General features: G+C 35.6%; 1 protein-coding gene across 1 annotated transcript in view; it reads right to left on the bottom strand.

Annotated features, from left to right (window-relative positions):
* The window catches only part of TMX1 (thioredoxin related transmembrane protein 1), a 43,439-nt gene that overhangs the window by 2,494 nt on the left and 19,072 nt on the right, over positions 1-21,873 (bottom strand). Inside the window, exons 2-7 of the mRNA XM_036751803.1 lie at positions 19,676-19,791; positions 8,867-8,912; positions 1,937-2,065; positions 976-1,021; positions 779-880; positions 600-669 (exon numbers count right to left, since the gene is read on the bottom strand). Of these exons, the coding sequence (XP_036607698.1) occupies positions 600-669; positions 779-880; positions 976-1,021; positions 1,937-2,065; positions 8,867-8,912; positions 19,676-19,791 (509 nt within the window). The remainder of the gene's footprint in view (positions 1-599; positions 670-778; positions 881-975; positions 1,022-1,936; positions 2,066-8,866; positions 8,913-19,675; positions 19,792-21,873) is intronic.

The following is a 21,873-nucleotide window of genomic DNA, read 5'->3' as shown; positions in this document are numbered from 1 at the left end:
TAACAAACATCGTTAGAGTCATAATAAAATCTTCTTGACACAGTCAATTCCATATTTTCAGAAGTGTAAATTGTAAGGAAGTTTTCCCTCATGGCTTGAGCTGAAATCTTCTTCCTTATAATTTTTACCTCTTAAGTTTAGTTCTACTTTCCAGGATAGAGGGGAAATTTAAGTCCCTCTTTCATATGACAATCCTTCAAATATCTGAAACAACTATTGTGTTACACTTATTCTTCTCCACATTAACTAATTAATTCCAGTTCCTTTACCCAATCCTAAAATAAGACATGCTGACTTATATGCCCTCTGGACACAGTCTGTCAATGACTCATCAAAAGTGTTGAACCCTGAACCTAAATAACCTAAGACAGCAACAACTCTTGTGCCAAGGCATCATCTCCAAGGGCAAAAAGGCATCAGTCAGCTGGAGGATGAGTTTCTTTTACAGGTCCTTAATAAAGTCTTGAAGAGAGATATTCTCTGAATGGAGGGGCCAATAATGTTATTGGAAATGTGACTTTCCCCAGGCATAGCCCTTAATAGGTGATCCTATTCACAAAACTCTCAAAAAGTTTAAATTAATCTAAAAATGTACTTACTTGAATAAGGATACTGCTGTGGTTTATTCCTTTTTGAAGGACAAAGGAAGTCTGCCACAAATACCATAATCTGTAACCAGAAATAATGGGAGAAATCAGAGCTTCTAGTCATAGTTAACTCAAGCTCTATCTCACAGAAGTTCTATAAATTCTAAAAATCTCAGAAAAGGTATACTCACAAGTCCTAGTATTAGGCCTGATAACAGAGTTGCTAAGGCAAAAATTGCATAGGATCCCCAAACTGGTATTTTAAGGTCTTCTGTAAAATAGTTATGGCAAGTCTAAATTTTAAAGAGAATAAAGGGTAAACTAAGAAACTGGTCATTTCAACATAGCAGCAAAATGTTTAAAAATGAAACAAGACTTAAGCCCATACCCTAATCCACATAGATAGCTGAAAAAGAGCCGACATACTGCTCATCCTAAAAAAAGAGATACATAATTAGGAAACCTAATTTATACTGAAACAGAACTGCCTGTAGATGGACAAATTGTTATTACCTGATTTCTCCATACCCTGAACAGATAGCTACTGATTTCTTTGACCATATCTTCCTAAAGTATAAAAATTTATTTGCTTTGTAGGTTGAGTCATTTTTGCATATTTTAAATCCAAGACAAATATATGTGTGTTTATACAATATATACGTGTGTGTGTGTGTGTGTGTGTGTGTGTGTGTGTGTGTGTATACTTAAGACTATAAAACTGCAAAGGTTATACATTTTCTCTCTCCCCCAACCACAGAGAATTGAAGATTTTAAAAATGTAGTTTTCTCTATTTTGTTAATGATATTTCTTGTTTTCACTATGTCAAATTACAACAACATCAGTAGTAGACTCATAGGACATTCAATGAGACTCCACACCCAGGCCAAATCATATCCCCCATGTTTTAAAATGACTTTAGGCTACTCCCTACTCCCTTCCCCCCAAATTTTTTACTCTTTTAGTGAAAAGCAATCTGATTGTTACATATCATGGCATCATAATAAAAACACTTTACAACTTTCTAAATTATGCTGCACACCCACCCCTCCCCATTTTGATTTATCACCTAGTCTGTAAAAGCACTCTTTTTTTGGCTACTTCTAAAAGCAAAGTCAAGTCACTTTTAGAGAATGTCCATTTTCTTTCTATTCTATCAACTGACCTGTCCAAGTCCTATATGCAGTAGGAAGGCAAACTGGAAAAACTTTAGAAACCTAAAATTTAAACTAAAATTTAACATTTTTCTTAATATACATAGTAAATTTTTTTTCTAAATCATTACAATACTCAAAATGTCACTAATACTTTAAAATCTAAAATGGAGGTTTAAAAATTCAAAAATGCTTACAGAAAAGAACCTGGCCCAAACCATGAAGAAACAGGTTCAATACTCTTCCACTGTTGGTCACTTATGAAACTTATGAAGTCCTCTTTAGTCCTGGGGCCTTGATATCTTCTAAATTCTCCATCTCTACAGCTATGTAAAACAGAAAAAGGATATAAGACTCCAAATCACAAAATGCAGCTGACATACACACAGAAAGTAATGTCTCAAGATCTAAAATTATACTTGCTTCTATATTTAATTACTGTTTTTCATTGAATGCTAACATTCAAACTTAGTAGTAGTACATAAATATATCACATTAATCATTTTCACTCATGACATTCTCGTCCAAAATATAAATGAGGAGTAATATAACTTTCTTCTTAAGTCGGAGACTTTAATACCATTACCATTAACTTTACTTTAGACAATAAAATTATAAACATCTGCCACAAGGAAAAAAATTATAAGGTCTTGCTATGCTCCAATGTATTAGGATTATACTTCATGGGAACAAAATATTGGGGTATGAAATTTACAGAAAATTTAAATTAAGCAATACATGAATAAATTTATGAGCAATTTAGTAGGCCTCTAAACTAATAAGCTACTAGCTGGTAATCAAAATAACAAAGTTCGGGAGTATTCTGGGAAGACGGCAGAGTAGGTCAGAAATTTCTAGGCTCTCTAGATTTTCTCCACAGACAGAAAATAGCCATGAAATGAACGTAAAACAGCAAAAATAAAAAGGTAAAGCAGTTGTCCTTCTAAGACAACTTGAGAGGACCTCAGAAAAGAAAGGGCCCCCAGGGCTGAGGTCTGGCCTGACTGAAGTACAGACACCTACAGGCCGACTCCACTGAATCAGCCAACAGCAGGCCCTGGAGCAGCTCTGTCAGGAAGCAGATGAGGCCTCAAGAAATTTCGCCTCAATTTTCAAATCACTCACTACCTCAAGAACTTCTATCTCACAGCCTCAGGCACTTTCACTTCATGAACTTTACCTCACAAACTTTCATCTAAGGATCAGCAGATGGATGAGTGAGGGAAGACTGAAGGCCCCCTGCTGTTTCCAAAGGCCAGACCTAGCAGTGCTGACCAGAAGTGATCCCAGGCTGTGGCTGTGGACCAACAGGAGCGAGCACATGTCTGGTGAGTATAGTACCCCAGGGAGTAGGGACATTTTCAGGGCAGTGTGGCTGAGACCCTAACCATGACTTAGGGGAGGAGAGGAGTCCCTGAGGTTGAGCCCCTGGAATGAGTTCAGAAAATAACAGTAAAGGAGGACCTGAGGCCTATGGCAACAATACCTGTAACTCAAGATTAAAACTTGATTATAATAATAAGTTGCTAAAAGCAAAATAAAACAAAATAAAAATAAAAAAGATTAAGCAAATGAAAAAGAACACAGCCACAGATAGCTACCTTCGGTATAAATGATGATCTGGGTTCATATTCAAAGGAAGATAGTGTGGTTTAAAAAAAAAAAAGCCGCTCCTACCCCAAAGAATAACTTCAAATGGTCACAAACCCCAAAAGGAGCTCTTCGAAGAACTCAGAAAGGAATTCAAAAGTAAAATTAGAGAAATTGAGGTAAAAAAAAAATCAGAAAAAAAAATAAAAGTAATCCAAGAAAATTATGAAAAGAAAGTTAGCTAATTAGAAAAAGAGGTCCAAAATCATCAGGAAGAAAACAGCTCCTTGAAAACTAAAACTGGGCAAAATGAATCGAATCACATCATAAGAAATAATGAAAAAAGACAGGAAGGAAGAAAGGAAGGAAGGAAGAACACAGAAGAGAACCTGAAGCACCTCACTAAAAACACAACTGATCTGGAGCACAGATCAAGGAGATAATATAAGAATTGTTGGACTACCTGAAAGTTATGATCAAAAAAATAATCTGGATACAATATTACAAGAAATTATTAAGGAAAACAGCCCTGAAATTCTAAAAAAAAAAAAAAAAGAAGATAAATCAGAAATAGAAAAAAAAAATCTACCATTCATGACCTGAAAGAGATCCCAGGCAGAAAACTTACAGAATATCATGGTCAAGTTTCAAAACATACTAGTTAAGGCTAAAATATTGCAAGCAACAAGAAATGAAACCAATTTAAATACTGTGGAAATACAGTCAGGATTTCACAAGACCTAGCAGTTTCTACTCTAAAACACCATAGGTCTTGGAACACTGTATTTCAAAGAGCAAAAGAGTTGAGGCTGCATCTAAGAATAACTGACCCAACAAAGTTGAATATAATCCTGAATGAAAAAAAAAATGGACATTTGACAAACTGAAAGTCTTTCAAATATTTGTAACAGAAAGACCAGAACTCAATGGAAAATTCAATATAAAAGATCCACAAGTAATACAAGGAAAACATTAAAGATTAATTATAAGGTATTCTTTAAGGTCGAACTGTTCAGTTACTATATATATGAAAATGCTATCAGCATTCTTAAAACTGTCATCATTACTAAGGTAGTTTGAAATAAAGGTTGAGGCTGAGTTGTATATCATGGGGTGATTCTAAAAAAAACTGGGTAGGAAAAGGTAAAAGACAGCAAATTATATTATAAAAATGGGGCATGAATAAAGAGAAAGCAGGTGAAGATGGAAGGCTGGTGATGCTGGAACCTTACTCTCATCTAAGTTGAAAAGGAAACAATGTGTACATCTGGAAGGCTGTAGAAGAGAGGTGAGAAAACTAGGGGACACAGCAGGAGAGGGACTTTTCGAGGGCTTTGTAGATTGGGATTTGGGAGGGTGGGGGTAGAGCACAGAGAGGGCCTTTTGAAGCGATGTTGAGATCGGGGGTAGAGAGGATTCTCGGAGGAGTGGGTGAAGTAGGGAGTGGGATACTGGGGGAGAAGATAAGGTAATAAGGATGGGGTAAAAAGAGAGACTGAGAAAGAAAATAATGAGTAAAAATAAGATGGAGGAAAATTCACAAATAGTAATTATAATTTTGAATGTGAATGAGATGTTTGTTAGCAGTTCTCTTTGTGGTGGCAAAGAACTGGAAACTGCAGGGATCCCCATCAACTGAGGAATGCTGAACAAGTTGTGGTGTATGGTTTTGATTTAACAGTACTGTGCTATAAGAAATGAGGAGCTCAATGACCCTAGAAAAGCATGGAAATATTTGCAGAAAATGATGAAGCCTGAAATGAGCAAAACCAAGAGAACACTGTATACATTAATAGCAATATTCTTTTTAAGAATGACTTTGAGCACCTAAGTCATTTTAAGTATCATAAATATACAAATTAAAAATAAAAGGACATATGAAGAAAGACACTATCTGCATCCAGAGCAAGAACTGATAAATAGAAATATGTATAGAATAACTTCACATATTATATCATTAAGGCAGAATTCATGACTTCAAAGATAACCATGAATATGCTCAAATGGTCCAGAATCACAGGATATAAGGAATTCTCTAAGTATGAGGCAGAAGAGTTAAAGCATTTAATGAAACTCAAAAGTAGCAGACCCACGGACCAGTGTCCCCAGTTCGACATCCTAGCAAGAACCTTCCAAAACCAGTATGCCCATCTCACAATAGTGACTGGGAGGCCACAGAAAAACATTATGGCAGCAAGCCAAGCCATACTGGTGCTTCCCCCCCCAATGCCAAGGCCCTCCAGCAAGAAGAGCACCTACTGGCCTCAAGCCCCTGCTCAGCACTCTCCGGTCTCCACAAGGGTCAGTCCTGCTTTTTTGTAGTGCCTGCTGCCATCACCTCCACTTCCACCGCAATCTTCAAGCTGTGTTCCAGCTAGCTAACTGCTTCCTCTCTCCTTCAGCTCTTAACTGCTCTCACCAACTGCCTCTTAGCCATGCTCCAACCATTCTGCAAGCTCCTCCCACCACAGGCTTCATGTCATCATGTAGACCAGAACTCAGGCGCCTACCATTGGCTCCAGTCCCAGCCACTCACCCCAGGTCTTGAGAGCCCCGCCCCTGAAGCCCACTCAAATGGGCAGGGAAGATCTTCCCATTCACTGATTGCCTTTACACACATGTATACCTATTCGTGTCTAATGGTAACCATCTCTAGGGTGGGGGGAAGGGAAGAAAAAAGGAAAAAAATTACAGGATAGCATTGTTATATATTCGGAGGGAATAGCAAGTTGTACATGGTAGACTTGCAGTTTCATGTGCAATCATGTTTTTTAGTACTATTATGGAAATGTTTGTTTTGTTCCATAAACTAAAAACAAAATAAATGTTTAAAAAATAATGAAGTTTCTGCAAATACTAGCAAACATGGTAAGATAACAAAGTTACTAATATTAAAAAAATTTGGTGATCACAAAGAAGGTGTACTTTCAACAAAAAGAGGCCATGCCAGATTAACTTTATTACCTTATCTAAGAGGGTTAGGTACACGTTGCAGTAAACGAACTGTGAAGTTCCATCCAACATACACAGATTTTAGAAAAGATGCGGCATAATATACACAAGAGACTGAAATATATTGAAAGTGGGAAAAAAGTTAGGAAACACATCAAGAGTAACAGATGAGAATACAGAGAGAATACACATGAGTGTGATGGATAAAAGGAAATACTTTCATGGAGAAACACTCCCATCTTGTACTAATTTAGGATGCCACAAAAGAATACTTTATTATGTTTTCACAACTATAGTCATAAAAAGATTATTATAATGCCTCTTAGTACATATCTGACTGATCAACTGAAATTAAGCTGGGGGGACCAGATGAGACCCATGGGTTAGATTCTCACCTCTACTAAAGTCTGGCCACCTATAGCAAGACTGTCCAAAATGAGGCCCACAGTGCAATTTATGCAGCCCACCTACAAGCATAGAAATTTACATAAATGCTTCAGTAAATGAAGCCAAGATAAATATATTGTCTATTGTTTCAATAAAAACCTAAGGTTGGACAGCCTTGACCTATGGCATATAGGACAAAGTCTACACTCATTCTGATGTTCAAGGCCTGATGCCTTACCATACCTATTCAATGATATCCATTCCACTCCTTTCCAAAATAAACCTCTACCACTGCTAAAAATAATTTCTTTGCCAGGTAAACATACTGAACTCAAACGTATCTCGAATGCCATTGCTCATGCTACCAGCTAATCTAGCATGTTTGTCACTCCAACTACTACTTTATCCTTGGAGTTTCATGAATCACTTTAGCTCATAAAGGTTGCTTGCTTTCTTCTCATAAAATACTTATTGGGCTTACTGATTATATCACTTATTTTAGTACCTAATCCAGGGGTGAGGAACCTGCAGCCTTGAGGCCACATGTGGCCCTCTAGGTCCTCAAGTACAGCCTTTTGACTGAATCCAAACTTCACAGAATAAATCTCTTCAATAAAAAGATTTTTCTGTAAAACTTGGACTCAGTCAAAGACCTAGAAGGCCAAATGTGGCTTCAAAGCCACAAGTTCCCCATCCCTGAAATCATTTCAAGATCAATTAGGATAAGTTTGAAGGAGTGACATTTCAGTTGATTTTTAAATGAGAGAAACTAGAGATTCTAAGACATAGAAGTGAAGAAGTACATTCCAGGCAGGGAGAATGGCCTATACAAAGGTATGGGGATGGAAGACAGTATATCACATATGGGAATAGCAAGTAGGCTAGTGTGCCTAAAATGCACAATGCATGAAAGGAAATATTGTGCAATTAAGCAAGATTTTGAAGGGGTTTAACTATAAAACAAAGAAGGCTTCATTTGTTTCCAGGAGCAGCAAAGAGCTATTAAAGCTTCTTAAGCAATGGGGTGACACAATCCAGCAGCAATATGAAGGATGGATTATTGGGGAGAGACTTGAAGCATGGAGATGAATTAGGCAGCTATTGCAAAAAGACAGGTAACAGTGATAAAGGACCTGAAGTATAAATAGTGACATAAGTGGGCAAAAGGGAAAAGATGCAGGAAATGTTCTAGAGAAAGAATTGACAAGACTTGACAATTGATTGGATATGGGATGTGAGGGATGGTGTAGCAAGGAGTCAAGGATGACTCTGAAGTTGCAAACTTGGATGACTGGAAGGATGGTAAAACCTTCTCCAGAAAGAGAGAAATTAGGAAAAGGAATGAGTTTTCAGGAAAATATGAGTTCTGTTTGAACATCCAGTTGGAAATGTTCACTGGGCAGTTTATGATGCAGGACCAAACCTCAGGAAAAGGATAAAGACAGTTATACAAATCTGGGAGTCATCTGTATACAGGTGACAGATAAAGCCATAGGAGCTGGTAAGATTATAAATACAAATAATGATAATAATGAGACAACATGCCAAATTTATGGGTTGTAGCCAAATCAGTACTTGGGAGAAAATTTATATCTCTAAACACATACATCAAAAAAAAGAAAAAGAACAGATCAATGAATTGAGCATGCAGTTTTTTTAAAAACCTGGAAAAAGAACAAATTAAAAATCCTCAATTTAACACCAAAATAAAAATCCTGAAAACCAAAGTAGAGATTAATAAAATGGAAAGTTAAAAAAATTCAATAAAAACTAGGCGCTGGTTTTATTAAAAAAAATAATAATAACAACAAAATAAATTAACCACTGGTTAATTTGGTTTAAAAAAAAAAACCAAATTACCAGTAGGTCCCAAGACAGAACCATAAGGCTCCTATATTTTCTCTATTACTACACAAACCAAGACCTAATTTCAAAGATCTAAATGTCAGTGTGATCTAGTGGATAGAGAGATAGCCTCAGAGTCAGGAAGAATTGTGTGCAAGCCTCTTACACACAGTAGTTCTATAAACACGGTAAATTAACTTAACCTTTCAGTGTTCCAGGAAACTAAGACGATACTGGAAGAAGTAACAAATGCTAACTTGTTTTATAGTGAGATTCCATACTTGGAGTTCCCTAGACCAATGAAATCATAAGCCTAATCAAAATAAAAGAAAATCACACCTTCAAGTACTTACTGGTAGATAGTGGGAAGTGCAGTTATGATAAACCGACCACTGAGACCTGTAAATAAATATTATGGCTTGATAAATAAAAAATTCTGGCAGAGATACATCAATAGGTTTCCCCAAGCTAAATATGTATCATTTTTAATTTACAAGTACTTCTCTTAAATTTTAAAGAATTTTTTATATGTTACATTACCTATATTTCTAATTATGTCCTTCCCCTGCTTTTGAAAAGAATTAAACAGTTTAACAAGGCTGATCAACAAACTGAGAAAGCCTCACAGTATGTGCAGCATTCTATACCCATAGTTCCTCACCTTTGTAAAGAATGTGATATCTTCTCACAGCTCTTCACACTATGAGCTCAGAGCTCATAACTCAAATTTGGTCATTATAATTTCAGTATGTTTGGTTTTGATTATTTTGTTGTTTATTCACTTTATGTTGTAGTAACTATGTTTTCTTGATTCTGCTTACTCCACTTCGAATTAATTCAGTCTTCCCATGCTTCTCTTTATTCATCCTATTGTTTCTTAAAGCAAAGTGATATTCCATTATATTCGTGTACTACAATTAGTTTATCCATTTCCCAAACGATAGGTATCTATTTTGTTTCTGATTCTTTGCTACCACAAAAAGTTAATGCTGTATTTTACATGGGAGCTTTCTTTTTATTACTCGACCTCCTTGAGTTATATATGCCTAGCAGTGGGATCTCTGAATCAAATGATACTGACATTTATGACACTTTCTTAGTTTAATTCCAAATTCCTTTCCAGAAGGTTGGACCAAATCAGTTCCATCAGGAGTGCATTAATGTTTTCTATTTCCATAGAGCTTCCAACACTGACTTATTGTTCAGTTGTTCTCAGTCATGTCTGACTCTTTGTGATCCCATTTGGGGTTTTCTTGGCAAAGATACTGGAATGGTTTGCCATTTCTTCTCCAGCTCATTTTACAAATGAGGAAACTGAGGCAGAATTAAGTGACTTGCTCAGAGTCACACAGCTATAAGAGTCTGAGTCCAGATTTGAAATCAGGAAGATGAGTCTTCCTGACTCCAAGACCAGCATTCTATCTACTCTGCATCACACTGTCCCAACATTGACTAGTCCTATCTATAATTTTCTTTTTTGAATCATCGTTATGAAATCGATGGGTATGATGACAAATCCTACTAAATGCACAAGTCATCCCATTCCATCCTATCTTCTATAGAACACTGCCTTCTCTATCTTCCCTACTCTCATTAATTTTCAATCACTCCCCATTTACTGGCTGCTTTCTTATTGCCTGCAAACATACCCATGCCTTCTCTATCATCCAAAAAACCCAAAACAAAACAAAAATTAAAAAACCTCACTTGATCCATCCACCCCCCACTAGCTAGCTTCCTCTAGCTATCTTTCCTCTGTTTTGTGTCTAAATTCCTTAAGAAGACGGTCTACAAGAAGTGCCTCCACTTTTTTTCCTCTCACTCACTCCTTAAATCTTTGCAGTCTGGCTTCTGATCTCGTCATTCAATCAAAACTAGTCTCTCCTTAACCTCTTAATGGGCAAATCTAATGGCCTTTTCTCAATGCTCATTTTCCTTTACACCTCTGCAAACTTTGGCACTGTCAATTACCCTCTTCTCCTTAATACTTTTGTCTCTAAATTTGTATAATAACTCCTTTCTAACCATTCCTTCTCAGTCTCCTTTGATGGATATTCGTTCATGTCACAACTGCATGGAGGTCCCACAAGGTTCAATCCTAGGACATCTCTGCTTCTTCCTCTATACTATTTCACTTTGGGATTTGTTCCCATGCTTTCAATTATCATCTCTATGAAGATGATTCTCAGATCTACTTGTCCAGCTAACTTCTCTCATGAGCCTCAGGTACTACATTTCCAACAGTCTATTAGACATATTCAACCGGATGTCTCATAGACCTCAAACTCAACATATCTAAAAAATAGAACTCAATGTTTTCCCCCCAAGCCCCTCCCTTCCTAACGTCCCCACTATTGCCCAGGGTACTATCCTCCCAATCACCCAGGCTTGATACCTAAGTATCAGCCTTTACTTCTTACTTGCTCTCATCACGATAATTCAATCAGTTGTCAAGTCCTGTCATTTCTACCTTATACAGCGTATATGTGTGTACAGACCCTCATCACCTAATCTATTACATTAGCCTTCTGATTGTTCTGCCTGCTAAAAGTTTCTCCCTAGTCTAGACAAACTTCCACTCAGCTGTCATATTAATCATTAAAAAATGCAAGTAAAATCATATTACTCCCCTCCCTGATTCAATAAATTACAGTGTCTCCCTAGCATCTCCAGAATCAAATATAAAATGTACTATCTGACTTTTAAAACTCCTCATAACCTGACCCCTTTATACCTTTCTGGTCTTTTTACATTCCTCTCACCCCCGCAATGTCCCACAATCCGGTGACACATGGCCTCCTCACTGTTATTTTCATATGACACTTCACCTCTTGACATCTAGCATTTATCACGACTTGTCCTCCATATCTACTAAACTTTTCTTCCACATCTCTATCTCCTAGTTTCCCTAAAGCCTCAGATAAATTTCTGTCTTCTACAAGAAGGCTTTCCCACTTCTCCTTAGTGTCTTCCCTCTGAAAATACCCCTAATTTGTCATGTATATATCTTGTTTGTACATAGTTGTTTTCATGTTGCCTATCCCATTAGATTGTAACCCTTTTACTCAGTACAATGACAGGTACAAATAGGCACTTTATAAATACTAGTTTACTGACAATTATTTTGACATTAACATCTATATAAAAGAAATGTTACAAATCACTAATAACTTTCATTATTAATTTCATTAATATACTATTGACATAATAATTTTCATTAGTATCTGCAATTTGGAGAAGTCTTTTATACAGCTGTTGACAGTTTTCAATCTTTCTTTTGAGAAATATTTTTCCATAGCCTTTGGCCTATTTACAGGGGAATGGCTTTTGGTCATATATATTTTTGTGAGTTGTCTATATATGTTGGCTATAAGACAGATCAGATATTTGATGCAAAAAATTTTCCCCAGTCAACTGCCTCCCTTCTCATCTTAGTCCCATTAATTCTATTTGTACAGAAGCATTTCAATTTCATGTGATTATCTTTTATAATGAATTATATCCTTTGATTAAGAATGCATTTCAATATAGATGTAATCAGTGTCTGTTCTGGGTTCTCTTCTAATTTTTATTGTCATCCTAAAAATTACTATTGCACATCCATTTGAGTTTGTGTTATGTGGTGTTAGTTGTTGGTCCAGACCTAATTTCTTCCAGATTGCTTTCCCATTTTACCAGCAATTTTTTTTTTAAAAGAGTGATTTCTTCCCCACATAATTTGTGCATTCAGGTTTACTGAATATCTGCTAATGTCAAATTATTTCTTTTTCTTCCTAACCTATTTTATTCTACTGACCTAATTTTATATTTTATAACTATAGCGAAACAGCTATTAAAATTACTCTATAATTTGAGAGTTGGAAGGGCTATTCCTAATTTCAGTCTTCTTTAGTTATAATTTGATTGATACAGAACTTAATATATGTATTGAGCTGGATGTCATTTTTAATATACTGAAAAAGCCAATTCATGAGCATTTAATATCTTTCCAATGATTTCAGCTTTTTTTTTTTTAATACTTTAAGGAGGATGTTATAATTAAATACACCCATGTCTTGTTTGGTAAATTGACTACCAGGTATTTTATACATTATAGTTATTTTAAGTAAAGCCTTTTTCAATATTATTCTCCCCTGGATTTTGCTATTGCCATATATAAAAGCTTACAATTTTTATCACATAATAATTCTAATTTTTATTTTCTCAAAAGACACTTTCCAAAACTATACTTGCTTATGTTTTATGCGGTTTTCAGCAAATTAAGTCTTACACTTTGTATGAAAAATATAAAAGTCTTTTTTTTCATCTGCAAATAAAACTGTTGGCTTTACATTTACATGTTTTCATTTTCAAAATTATCTTCATTGTTTTCCTAGTATAGAACCATCTTTGCATCCCTGATATAACTCCAACCTGATAACAGCAAATCTGCAGTTCTCTTTCTTTATCTCATAATGGGAGAGTAACAGATTTTTCTTTCATTTGAAAATCTGAGTAGTATATGTATTAGTCTTTCTTTCAAAGTATGACAGAATTCTATTCATCTAAAATAGGTACCTACCCAACTTTGGTAGTTTCTTCAAAATTAGTTCAATTTCCTTTTCTGAGTTTAGTTTAATATCTCTATTTGGTGTTCTGATAATTTGTGCATATTATATTTCTACATAAAATTCTTTGAGCTCTATTTTATTAACATAAAACTATAACCTGTAGCCGATTCTGTTAACTTCCTAATGATTCAACTGCACTCTGCTCATTTTAAATTCTATTAATTTAATTAATTCCATTCCTCTCTAACTTGGTTGGCTGATGGTTTATCAATTCTGCTACTCTTTCCAAAGACAGAGCTTTCAGCGTTATTAGTTTTATAATCTTTTTTTCTAATTTATTTTTTTAATCTTCAAGATTTCTTTTTTAAAATTATTTTGGATTTATTTGCTATTTTTCCAATTTTTAACTGTATATTCATTAGCCTCTTTTTCTATTTTGTTAACATATGTTCTCAGGAACATACTTTTTATTCTGAGGGCTGCTTTAGTTAAATTACAATAATATTGGTACACTGCCTTTTCATTATAATTATCTTTCACATAGGTGTATTGTTTTTGACTTTTTTTTATCTTGTTCAGAATGTTGTTACAAAATTTCCATTTATGTCTCTATCTTGTTTTTGCTACTTGTATTAATTATAATTTTTATTTAACTAAGTCTATAAGAGATGCTGTTGGCATTTATGTTTTAAAATTCCTCTGTGCCCTAGATACACTATTTTTGTAAAGATGCTAATGTGGTGCCAAGGATACATGGATAAATACACACACACACACGTATGTATGTGTATGTATGTGTGTGTATATGTACATACACAAACATATATAGACGCATACATGTATCTGTATTTGTATGTGTATATATGCATATGTGTAGTGTCTGCATATGTATGTGTGTATTTATAGGAAACATTATTTATTATTTTATATCCCTATTCAGAAGGCACAAAAATCTTTCAGCTCTAAATTTTCTAATAGATTGTTCAGTTCTGTTTCCCTTTTGTTTACATTTGTAGATCTGTGCAGCTCTAAAAAAGAGAAAATTATAATCTATTATTGTCACTATCAATCTTTTTGCAATTCAGTTAATTTACCTTTATGAATTTAAATGCCAAGTCGTTTCATGTATACAGGATGTTTCAAAAGTCTTAGTGTAGTTTTAAGCTATTATTAAAGCTTAAATATATATCCATATCTATATAATAGATATGAATAAAGATATCTATGGTTCCTTTAAAAATAACATAGTTTACCTTTCTTTTATAGGCATTATGAATTTTTAGTTTTGTCTGACAGCTAAAAAGCTACTTAAAAATATTTTACATGATACATAACATATTTTGTTCCAGCTTCTCATTCTGATTCGGTATATTTTTTAGATGTTTAGTTTATATAGTAGTTTGGGGTGGGGAGAAAGGAGAGATTACACTCACATAAAGTAATGAAAGAAATGCTTTAATGTTAGGTTTAGTGTTTTCCTCAATTTCTTTTTCTAGTGGATATATAGATATGTGTGTATATATGTGTGTATATGTGTATGATTTAGGTATATATAATATCTTATCACACATTATACTACTATACTAAGAGTATGTTATTATACACATAGTATATTTTTATAATTATACATCATATAATAATATTTAATGTTTTATATACTTAAAGCTAAAGAAAGACATTAAGGAAAATACTAAGCCTAACCCTTTATGGAAAGGGGAAAAATGGGAAAAAATACATATAAACCAAACATCTAAAAATCATGCAGAACCAAAATGAGAAGCTCAAATAAAATTTATTATGCATTATGTTAAATGAAAAAAGTAGGAGTTACAATCATGTTACCGGTAACATGAAATACATAATACTGACAGAAAAATGAAAACTTTATTATACTTAAACCATAAAAATAATTATCTTTATTATGGATATCAAGTGGCATAGCATCTAAATATTATATACAAAATGTATTACTTATGTATATCTAGATACATATGTACATATATTAATATATGTATGTGTATGCCTCTTTATAAATCAGTTCTTTTTCTCTACAATTAGCTCTACTTAAACTACTTTGATGCCACATTTAATTTACTCCAGGGTATCTACCATTTCTCTGCTCTTATATGAATACTTTTATCCGAATTTGGATTTTTTACTCAAAATATTTATTTCTTTTTTCTTTTATTTGTCTTTTTCCTTACTGGGTAGGTGGTTTGTTCAAAATATACCTTTCTTTCTAACTTCTTATATTTATTATTTTTATTTTTGTAAATCTTCCTACCAACTCATTATTATTTGTTTTGTTCTCTGCACTAATACTCCTCACTTCTAGTCTATTCTGAAACCATATTGTCTGATTCATCAGCTATAACCTTATTCATTACTTCTTTAATCATATGTTCCTCATAGGGTTAAAGCTTTTTAATTATCAGGTTTCAACTTCCTTTGTTAATCAATTTCCAGGTTAATATCTTTGTATCATTTACCACATCATCCTTCTTCTCTGTCTCATTCCTAGAAATAGCAATTCAGGAGAAAAGAAAATTGGAAAAGAGCAGTGCCACAAAGCAGAAACTACCATGTCCTGAATCATGTAGCCCGGTTCTACCTCCTGCCTTCTGAGAGAAATGATTATTAGTAACTAATAATCTGAAGAGATCCAGAGTTCTCTCCTCCTATTAAAGTCCTGATTTTTAAAAAATTCAGTCATTATGACATTATGAATGACATTACTGATAATGAGACTGAACTGACTCTCCTCAATCTTGGTCAGACCCCACACAACCTTACAAGGAATTTAATCTAAGGTGAGGAAGTCCATTGTGTTCTACTCAAACTTGGGTAGGGACAGATGCTTTTGTCTAGATGGCCCAAGGCTGGGGATGGTCTGAATGTAGAGCCAGTGGTGGTCCAAGGGTGACAGGAAGTCACTCTCAACTCTTCACTTTAATATAGACCACTTTCAACTGGATTATCCAATCAGAGTTGATTACCACCTCTCAGGAACACCTACTCTTTGAAGGGTATATAAACTGTGAGCCCAGTGCCATGATTGTCTTTGGTCTAAAAGAGACAGTCAAATGACCATCCTTTCATTAATAAAATGTTCAAGACTTTTGGGAGCCAATATGGAGGAGTAAGGAATAAATCTCTGTAGCTCTCCCATATTCACCTCCAAATAACCAAATAACCATAAAATAGAGCCCCAGAACAAATCCTGGAACAGGGGAGCCAGCAGAAAGACAGGGTGGAGCAATCTTTTAGCATGGGAGACTTGGAGGATCAGCAAAAAAGGTCCATCTTACTGGGGAGTGTAATCCAGGGCAGGAAGCGTCCCAGCAAGCCAGGGGAATCAGCAGACTCGAGCTCCAAGAACCACTTCATGCTTCAGCATAGCCCTAGGTGGACAGGAATCCTACAGTGGCCAGAGCTCCAAGTGCTTCAGCACAGCCCAGGGCAAACAGGCTTCCACATGCTTCAGTGTAGCCCCAAGGAAACACAGAGAAACCCCACCTGGCCTCAGCAGACACCAGACATCACCACTATGACTCCTACTTAGCACCAGGTAGGCTGCCATACCCCTACAGCCTCAAGCAGCACCAGCCAACCTACGCCTCACCCCCACAACACAGCACCAGACACAAGGTCCCCTGTGGGCCTCGGGGCAACATCGGCACAGCACCAGGGCTGTCACTAGCACAAGATGCCAAAGACAATGCCCCTTCCACCCTGAGAACAGAGCTCAAATTTAAAAAAAGGAAAAAGGCCAAAAAATAACAAGCTGGCCTTACTAAGAAAATGATTCAATTACCCAGAAACTATGTCTCTCAAATTGTCATACTTTACTATAATGGTCTCCTTCACCAAGGCCAATACCATCTCATCTCTGGGTTCTATGCATTCTTCCTCCGCCCCCAAAATCATGATTGGTGCTATTTACCCTAGGAAATCATACATTCTTTCTCCTCAGTCAGGATGCTGCCCATGAAGTAATATGATCTTTCAATGTACTAGCTACTCTCAGCTTAAACCAATCATGAGGTCTTCATCTTCCATAACAGACACACAAATCTTAGTCCATGGGAGTTTGGGGGGTTTTTCTTAAACAGATCTTCTAATATGAGACACCCTCTGACCTGGGACCCTTCTGCCACAACTCCAATTATTCTTGAATCCCTTCCCTCTCCCTCGAAAACTATAGGAATCATCATTCCTTCACTATTCTTCTAGGGATTTGGTAGGGATGCACCACACAGCTCCCTATCCACCATCTCTCCTTTCCCCTTTTATATACCCTCCTAGCCTGTGATTCTGTACTACAAAATACACTGATGCCTGAAGGGACCGCAATCACTTAATAAGCATTTATAAAGTGCTTACTATGTGCCAAACACAAAGAAAAAACAAAAAAAACACAGTACTTCAGTTCTACTCTTCCATTTTCACTTGTTTATTCCACTAACATCTTGAATCCTTGTACCTATTTTTTATTCCTTAAACAATCTTTTTCTCTTAAAAAAAAAAACCACCATTTCTAAACATGTGGTGATTGATTTTATCAATTACTCTTTGCTTAAAGAGTTTTATTTCCCTTTTAAAGGTTTCTATTCTTTGGGATACTTAGAAATCTAATATTCTGCTTATTTTTTTTCCCTTTCCAGGAATGCCTCAAATTCTTCTCTTGTTGACTATCCTTTTTTCATTAATTATTAGCTGCAGATTTTCAGGGTACATGGCATTCTGAGTTGCAGTTTGAGCTCCTTTTTTGGGGGGAATATATTATCCTGTTCTCCTGCAATTTCTCATGACTATGAAATAATCTTGTATTAAAAACTTCTTATTTTCCTATATGAAAGGCAATCTGCAAAAAATGTTATCATCAAAATGGTTAGAATTAATGACTATATCTTGGGTTTCAAAGTGTACATGTGGGTATGTGTATATGTGTGTGCTTTCTCAAAGCAACATCTGCATTCTCTAGACTGATGCTTTGCTATCTGTATTCAGAAGTTATGGGTAGTTTTCTTGTATTATTTCCTGTCCTGTAGTATTCAGGGTGATGGTCTGTCCCATTCTTCTATGATCACTACATTATCTCTGTACATCTCATCTTCAAGACCAGTAGCTATGGTTTGCATGGAATTCAAGTGCTCTTTTAAAACAGTTATCTTTTACTTTGCTTCTGCTAGATTTTTCATTTCAGTATTTTTGTGTTCCAAATTTGTTAATCTTTCTTTCCTTGCTTATTCTATAACATGAACTGAATTGTTTTCTAATCTGCCAAGTTTGTTTTCATTCTGGATTGAGAGCTTTAAGCTCAGACCAATATTCATCCTCAATTTCTTCTTTTACATATTTCCGTTCTCTTTTGAACTACTATGACATTTCTTCTTGTCTCTTCTGCATACTCTGTTGCGAATCCACAGTATTCTGTATTTTCACCTGCTACTTGGTTCACTTCTCTTTGTATATCTGTCAAGAATATTTTGTATTTTCTAAGGTCTACCACTTATTCTTCCTACTCTCTGGGGCTCCAATTGTTGATTTATATATTGGCTTATGCTTTGGTCTTTGAGGTTTTTCTCTTGAAATCTTTGGTGTTTCAGTCTTTTTCTTTCTGGTACTCCTCCTCACACCATGATGCCTCCCCTTTGCTGGTAGGTATAGTCCCAAAGCTAGGCTGCAATGTTGGCTCAGCCTCCTTGTATTAGACGACATAAGGTTTGCAGGACTGGTCCCTCTGCAGTACATCCTCTGAGGAGAGAGGATCGGACCCAGCTGGTACCCTGCCCTCAATCCTCCTTCAGCTTCTATTCTTCTTGCTAGGTTGCATGGCACTTGATGCTTTGAGAGTAGAGGGGAAGAGTGTTGCAGGCACAGTCACAAGTCCCTAGTCGAGAGAGAGAATATTTTCAGTCTTCCCACCCCCTTTCTATTTTAGTTCTATGAGGCTGGGGAAAGTCAGTGTTTCCTTTAATGGTGTGAGGGGCAAGAGTTGGAAAAGTCTCTACCACAGAAGGAAGAGGAGGATTCCATGATGGATTCCTGCACAAACTTGCATGTTTATTCTCCTGCCATGGAACATGAAATTTGGTAGGAAAGAAATGCTAAATCTGTTAAAGATTACAATTCTCTGGTACTATCATTATCATGAGGATTTTACCTTGTGGAATTTTATCTTCTTTCTCCTTCAGATTTAGCTGTAATTACCCTACATATAGCACATTCTTCCTTTTGGAAGGGAAAGTTAAAGTTATTTTAAGTAACTCAGATGGCTTCATCTTGCTGCTCATGGGACCTTATTTTTCAATTTTTTATTAGTAAAGTAAAACTTCAGTTTTAAAAAATTAGTTATTTAACTCCAGTGAACTCTCTGAGGTACCTTCCAATTCCGAATTCTAATGTTCCAAATATTATAAAATTCTATTTAAAATCACAGTAATATTTGAAGACTTTTCAATAAATGCTGATGAACTACAATAATGTGTAGCTACTTTAAATAATAATGTAACAAATGGTATTTTGTTAAAATATGCAACAATACAGTTGTTCAGTAAAATGTTTATAATGTTGAAAAGCACTTTACAAATACAAATAGAATAACCATACCTGGCTGCTCGGTGACATCCACTTTTGCAATATTAACCTCAAGATCTTCCCCCCACTCAGCAAAATCTTCCCACTCTGGCTGAAGGTTCTGACAAGCAGGACACCATGGAGCATAACTAGGGAAAAAAGGTAAGTAAAACACTAAAGATATAGATTGCCATGAAAAAAAACCAACAATTTTGTTTTAATCGGCATTTTTCTTGATTCAGAAAATATTATTTAGGTTTTATATGGCTATTAGGTATAAAAAAATCTGATTCACAGCAATAATTTTCAATTTATCCTCTAACAGATACACAAGAAAATAATGCAAAACTTGCTAATTCCGTCAAATTTGCCAGATTTTGAAATCATATAATCTAAGTTTTTAAAATGTATAATAACCATTAATAACTGTGGAAAATTCATTTTAGGATCTATAACACGTAAAGAAACTTCCCTAACAAAATTCACGACAAAAATAGTTGATGGTTTCAAAGGGACATCTCAAGACTTGTACAAACTGATGCACAGTGACTGCCGAGATCTCAGATCACTATGACCGTCGGTAGTCACCAGCCTTTGTTAATGCGCTACTGAAAGAAACTGGAGAAAATGATGCAATTGTGCTGACTGCATCTACTACAAGTTTATGTTAAATACTATATGATATTCTATTACATTAAATATCACCTCCACTGGGACCTCACAAGGCAATTCCTTCACATGTCCCTAATTAACTCACTAGCCCCACTGCTTTTCTAAACCTTTTCAGTCCTTCAGCAAACCTGTCTGGCTCTCATTCTCTTCACCCTCTCAGCTGAGAATCTTGCCTTGTATTTTACTGGAAAAAAAAAATGAGGCTATTCAATAAAAGCTCTCCCTTCACAAACCACTCTAACACGCACAAATGATCCCATTCTTTTCTGTGTTCTCTAAGAGATTGCCCCTTGCCCATCTGTCACTTAACTTAAATTTCTCTTTCTTTACTGACTGCTTCCCTGCTACCTACAAATATGTCCATGTATTCACTATCCTCAAAAAACTCCACTTGATCTATCCATCCCCAATAACTAACATCCCATTTTTTTTAAACACTGGAAGGATCAAGTACATCAACTGACAGTCTGCCTTCTTGAGCTAATCATTCAACTGAAACTGCTCTCTCTAAAGTTACCAGTACCTATCAACTGCCAAATCTACTGCCCTTTTCTCAATCTACATATTTTTTACCTCTCTGCAATCTTTTATGCTGTCAATCACTCTCTTCTTGATACTCTCTTTTCCTGACATCTCTTTGAAGCTACTCTATCCACATTCTCCTCCCTGTCTGACCACTCCTCAGTTTCTTTTGCTGGAACTTCAATCGGAGCACCCCCACTGACCACAGGAGGCCTCCTGGACTCTGTTCTGAGCCTATTTCACTTACTGATCTCATCTGTTTCCATGGTTTCAACCCTCACCTTTATGCTAATGATTCTCACCTATAAGAACTAAAAATCAATACAATGACTATTCATGATTTCAGAGGTAAAAGATTTAGAGCATAGAATGAGACAGGTATTTTTGTGTAGAGCTATGAAGGAATTTGCTTTATTTGATTATGCATATTTGTTACAAGAAATTTTTCCTTTTTTTCCTAGTGGGGTATGGGGTAGAAGGTAGGAAAAATAAATTTTTGTTAATGTAAAAAAGAGAAGGAATAATACTACAAATGTGAAATATTGTATGGACTTTCAGATAAAGTTACTATATTATTAGTTTTATTTTGTTATAAGATACCTCTCACAAAATGAGAGTCATCTATATTGTCGGTAAAGTTTAAAAGTCTGTAAAATAAATGTCTATAAAGTAAAAAAAAAATTAGAAGTTTGTTTTTGTTTTGTTTGTTTGTTTGTTTTTGGGAGGGGGGGGTTATTTGGTTTTTTTAAAGCAGTCAAGGGTGCTAGGCTCCTGAACAAGGAACAAGTACAGAAGTAAGAAGGAGCTACATGGCTGTGACCCTTGAAGCTGAGGTCTCAGTTCTAGCTCTAGTCCAACCTAAAGCCTGCAGAATAATAATTGGGGTAGAAATTACAGTGTGAAGGACAGCCTGTAATTTTGTCATTCTGAACCCATAGAGTTTCAAGTTAGCTGTTAATGGGCGGAGTCCAGCAGCAGAGTGCTACCCAGCAGCAGAGTGCTAGAACTTTAAGGAAGGACAAGTACACAGGTCAAAA

This window comes from Trichosurus vulpecula, chromosome 3 (genome assembly GCF_011100635.1).
Source record: "Trichosurus vulpecula isolate mTriVul1 chromosome 3, mTriVul1.pri, whole genome shotgun sequence".
Lineage (NCBI taxonomy): Eukaryota > Metazoa > Chordata > Mammalia > Diprotodontia > Phalangeridae > Trichosurus > Trichosurus vulpecula.
Note: the sequence above shows the minus strand (reverse complement) of the source record. Positions and strands in the feature narration are given on the sequence as shown.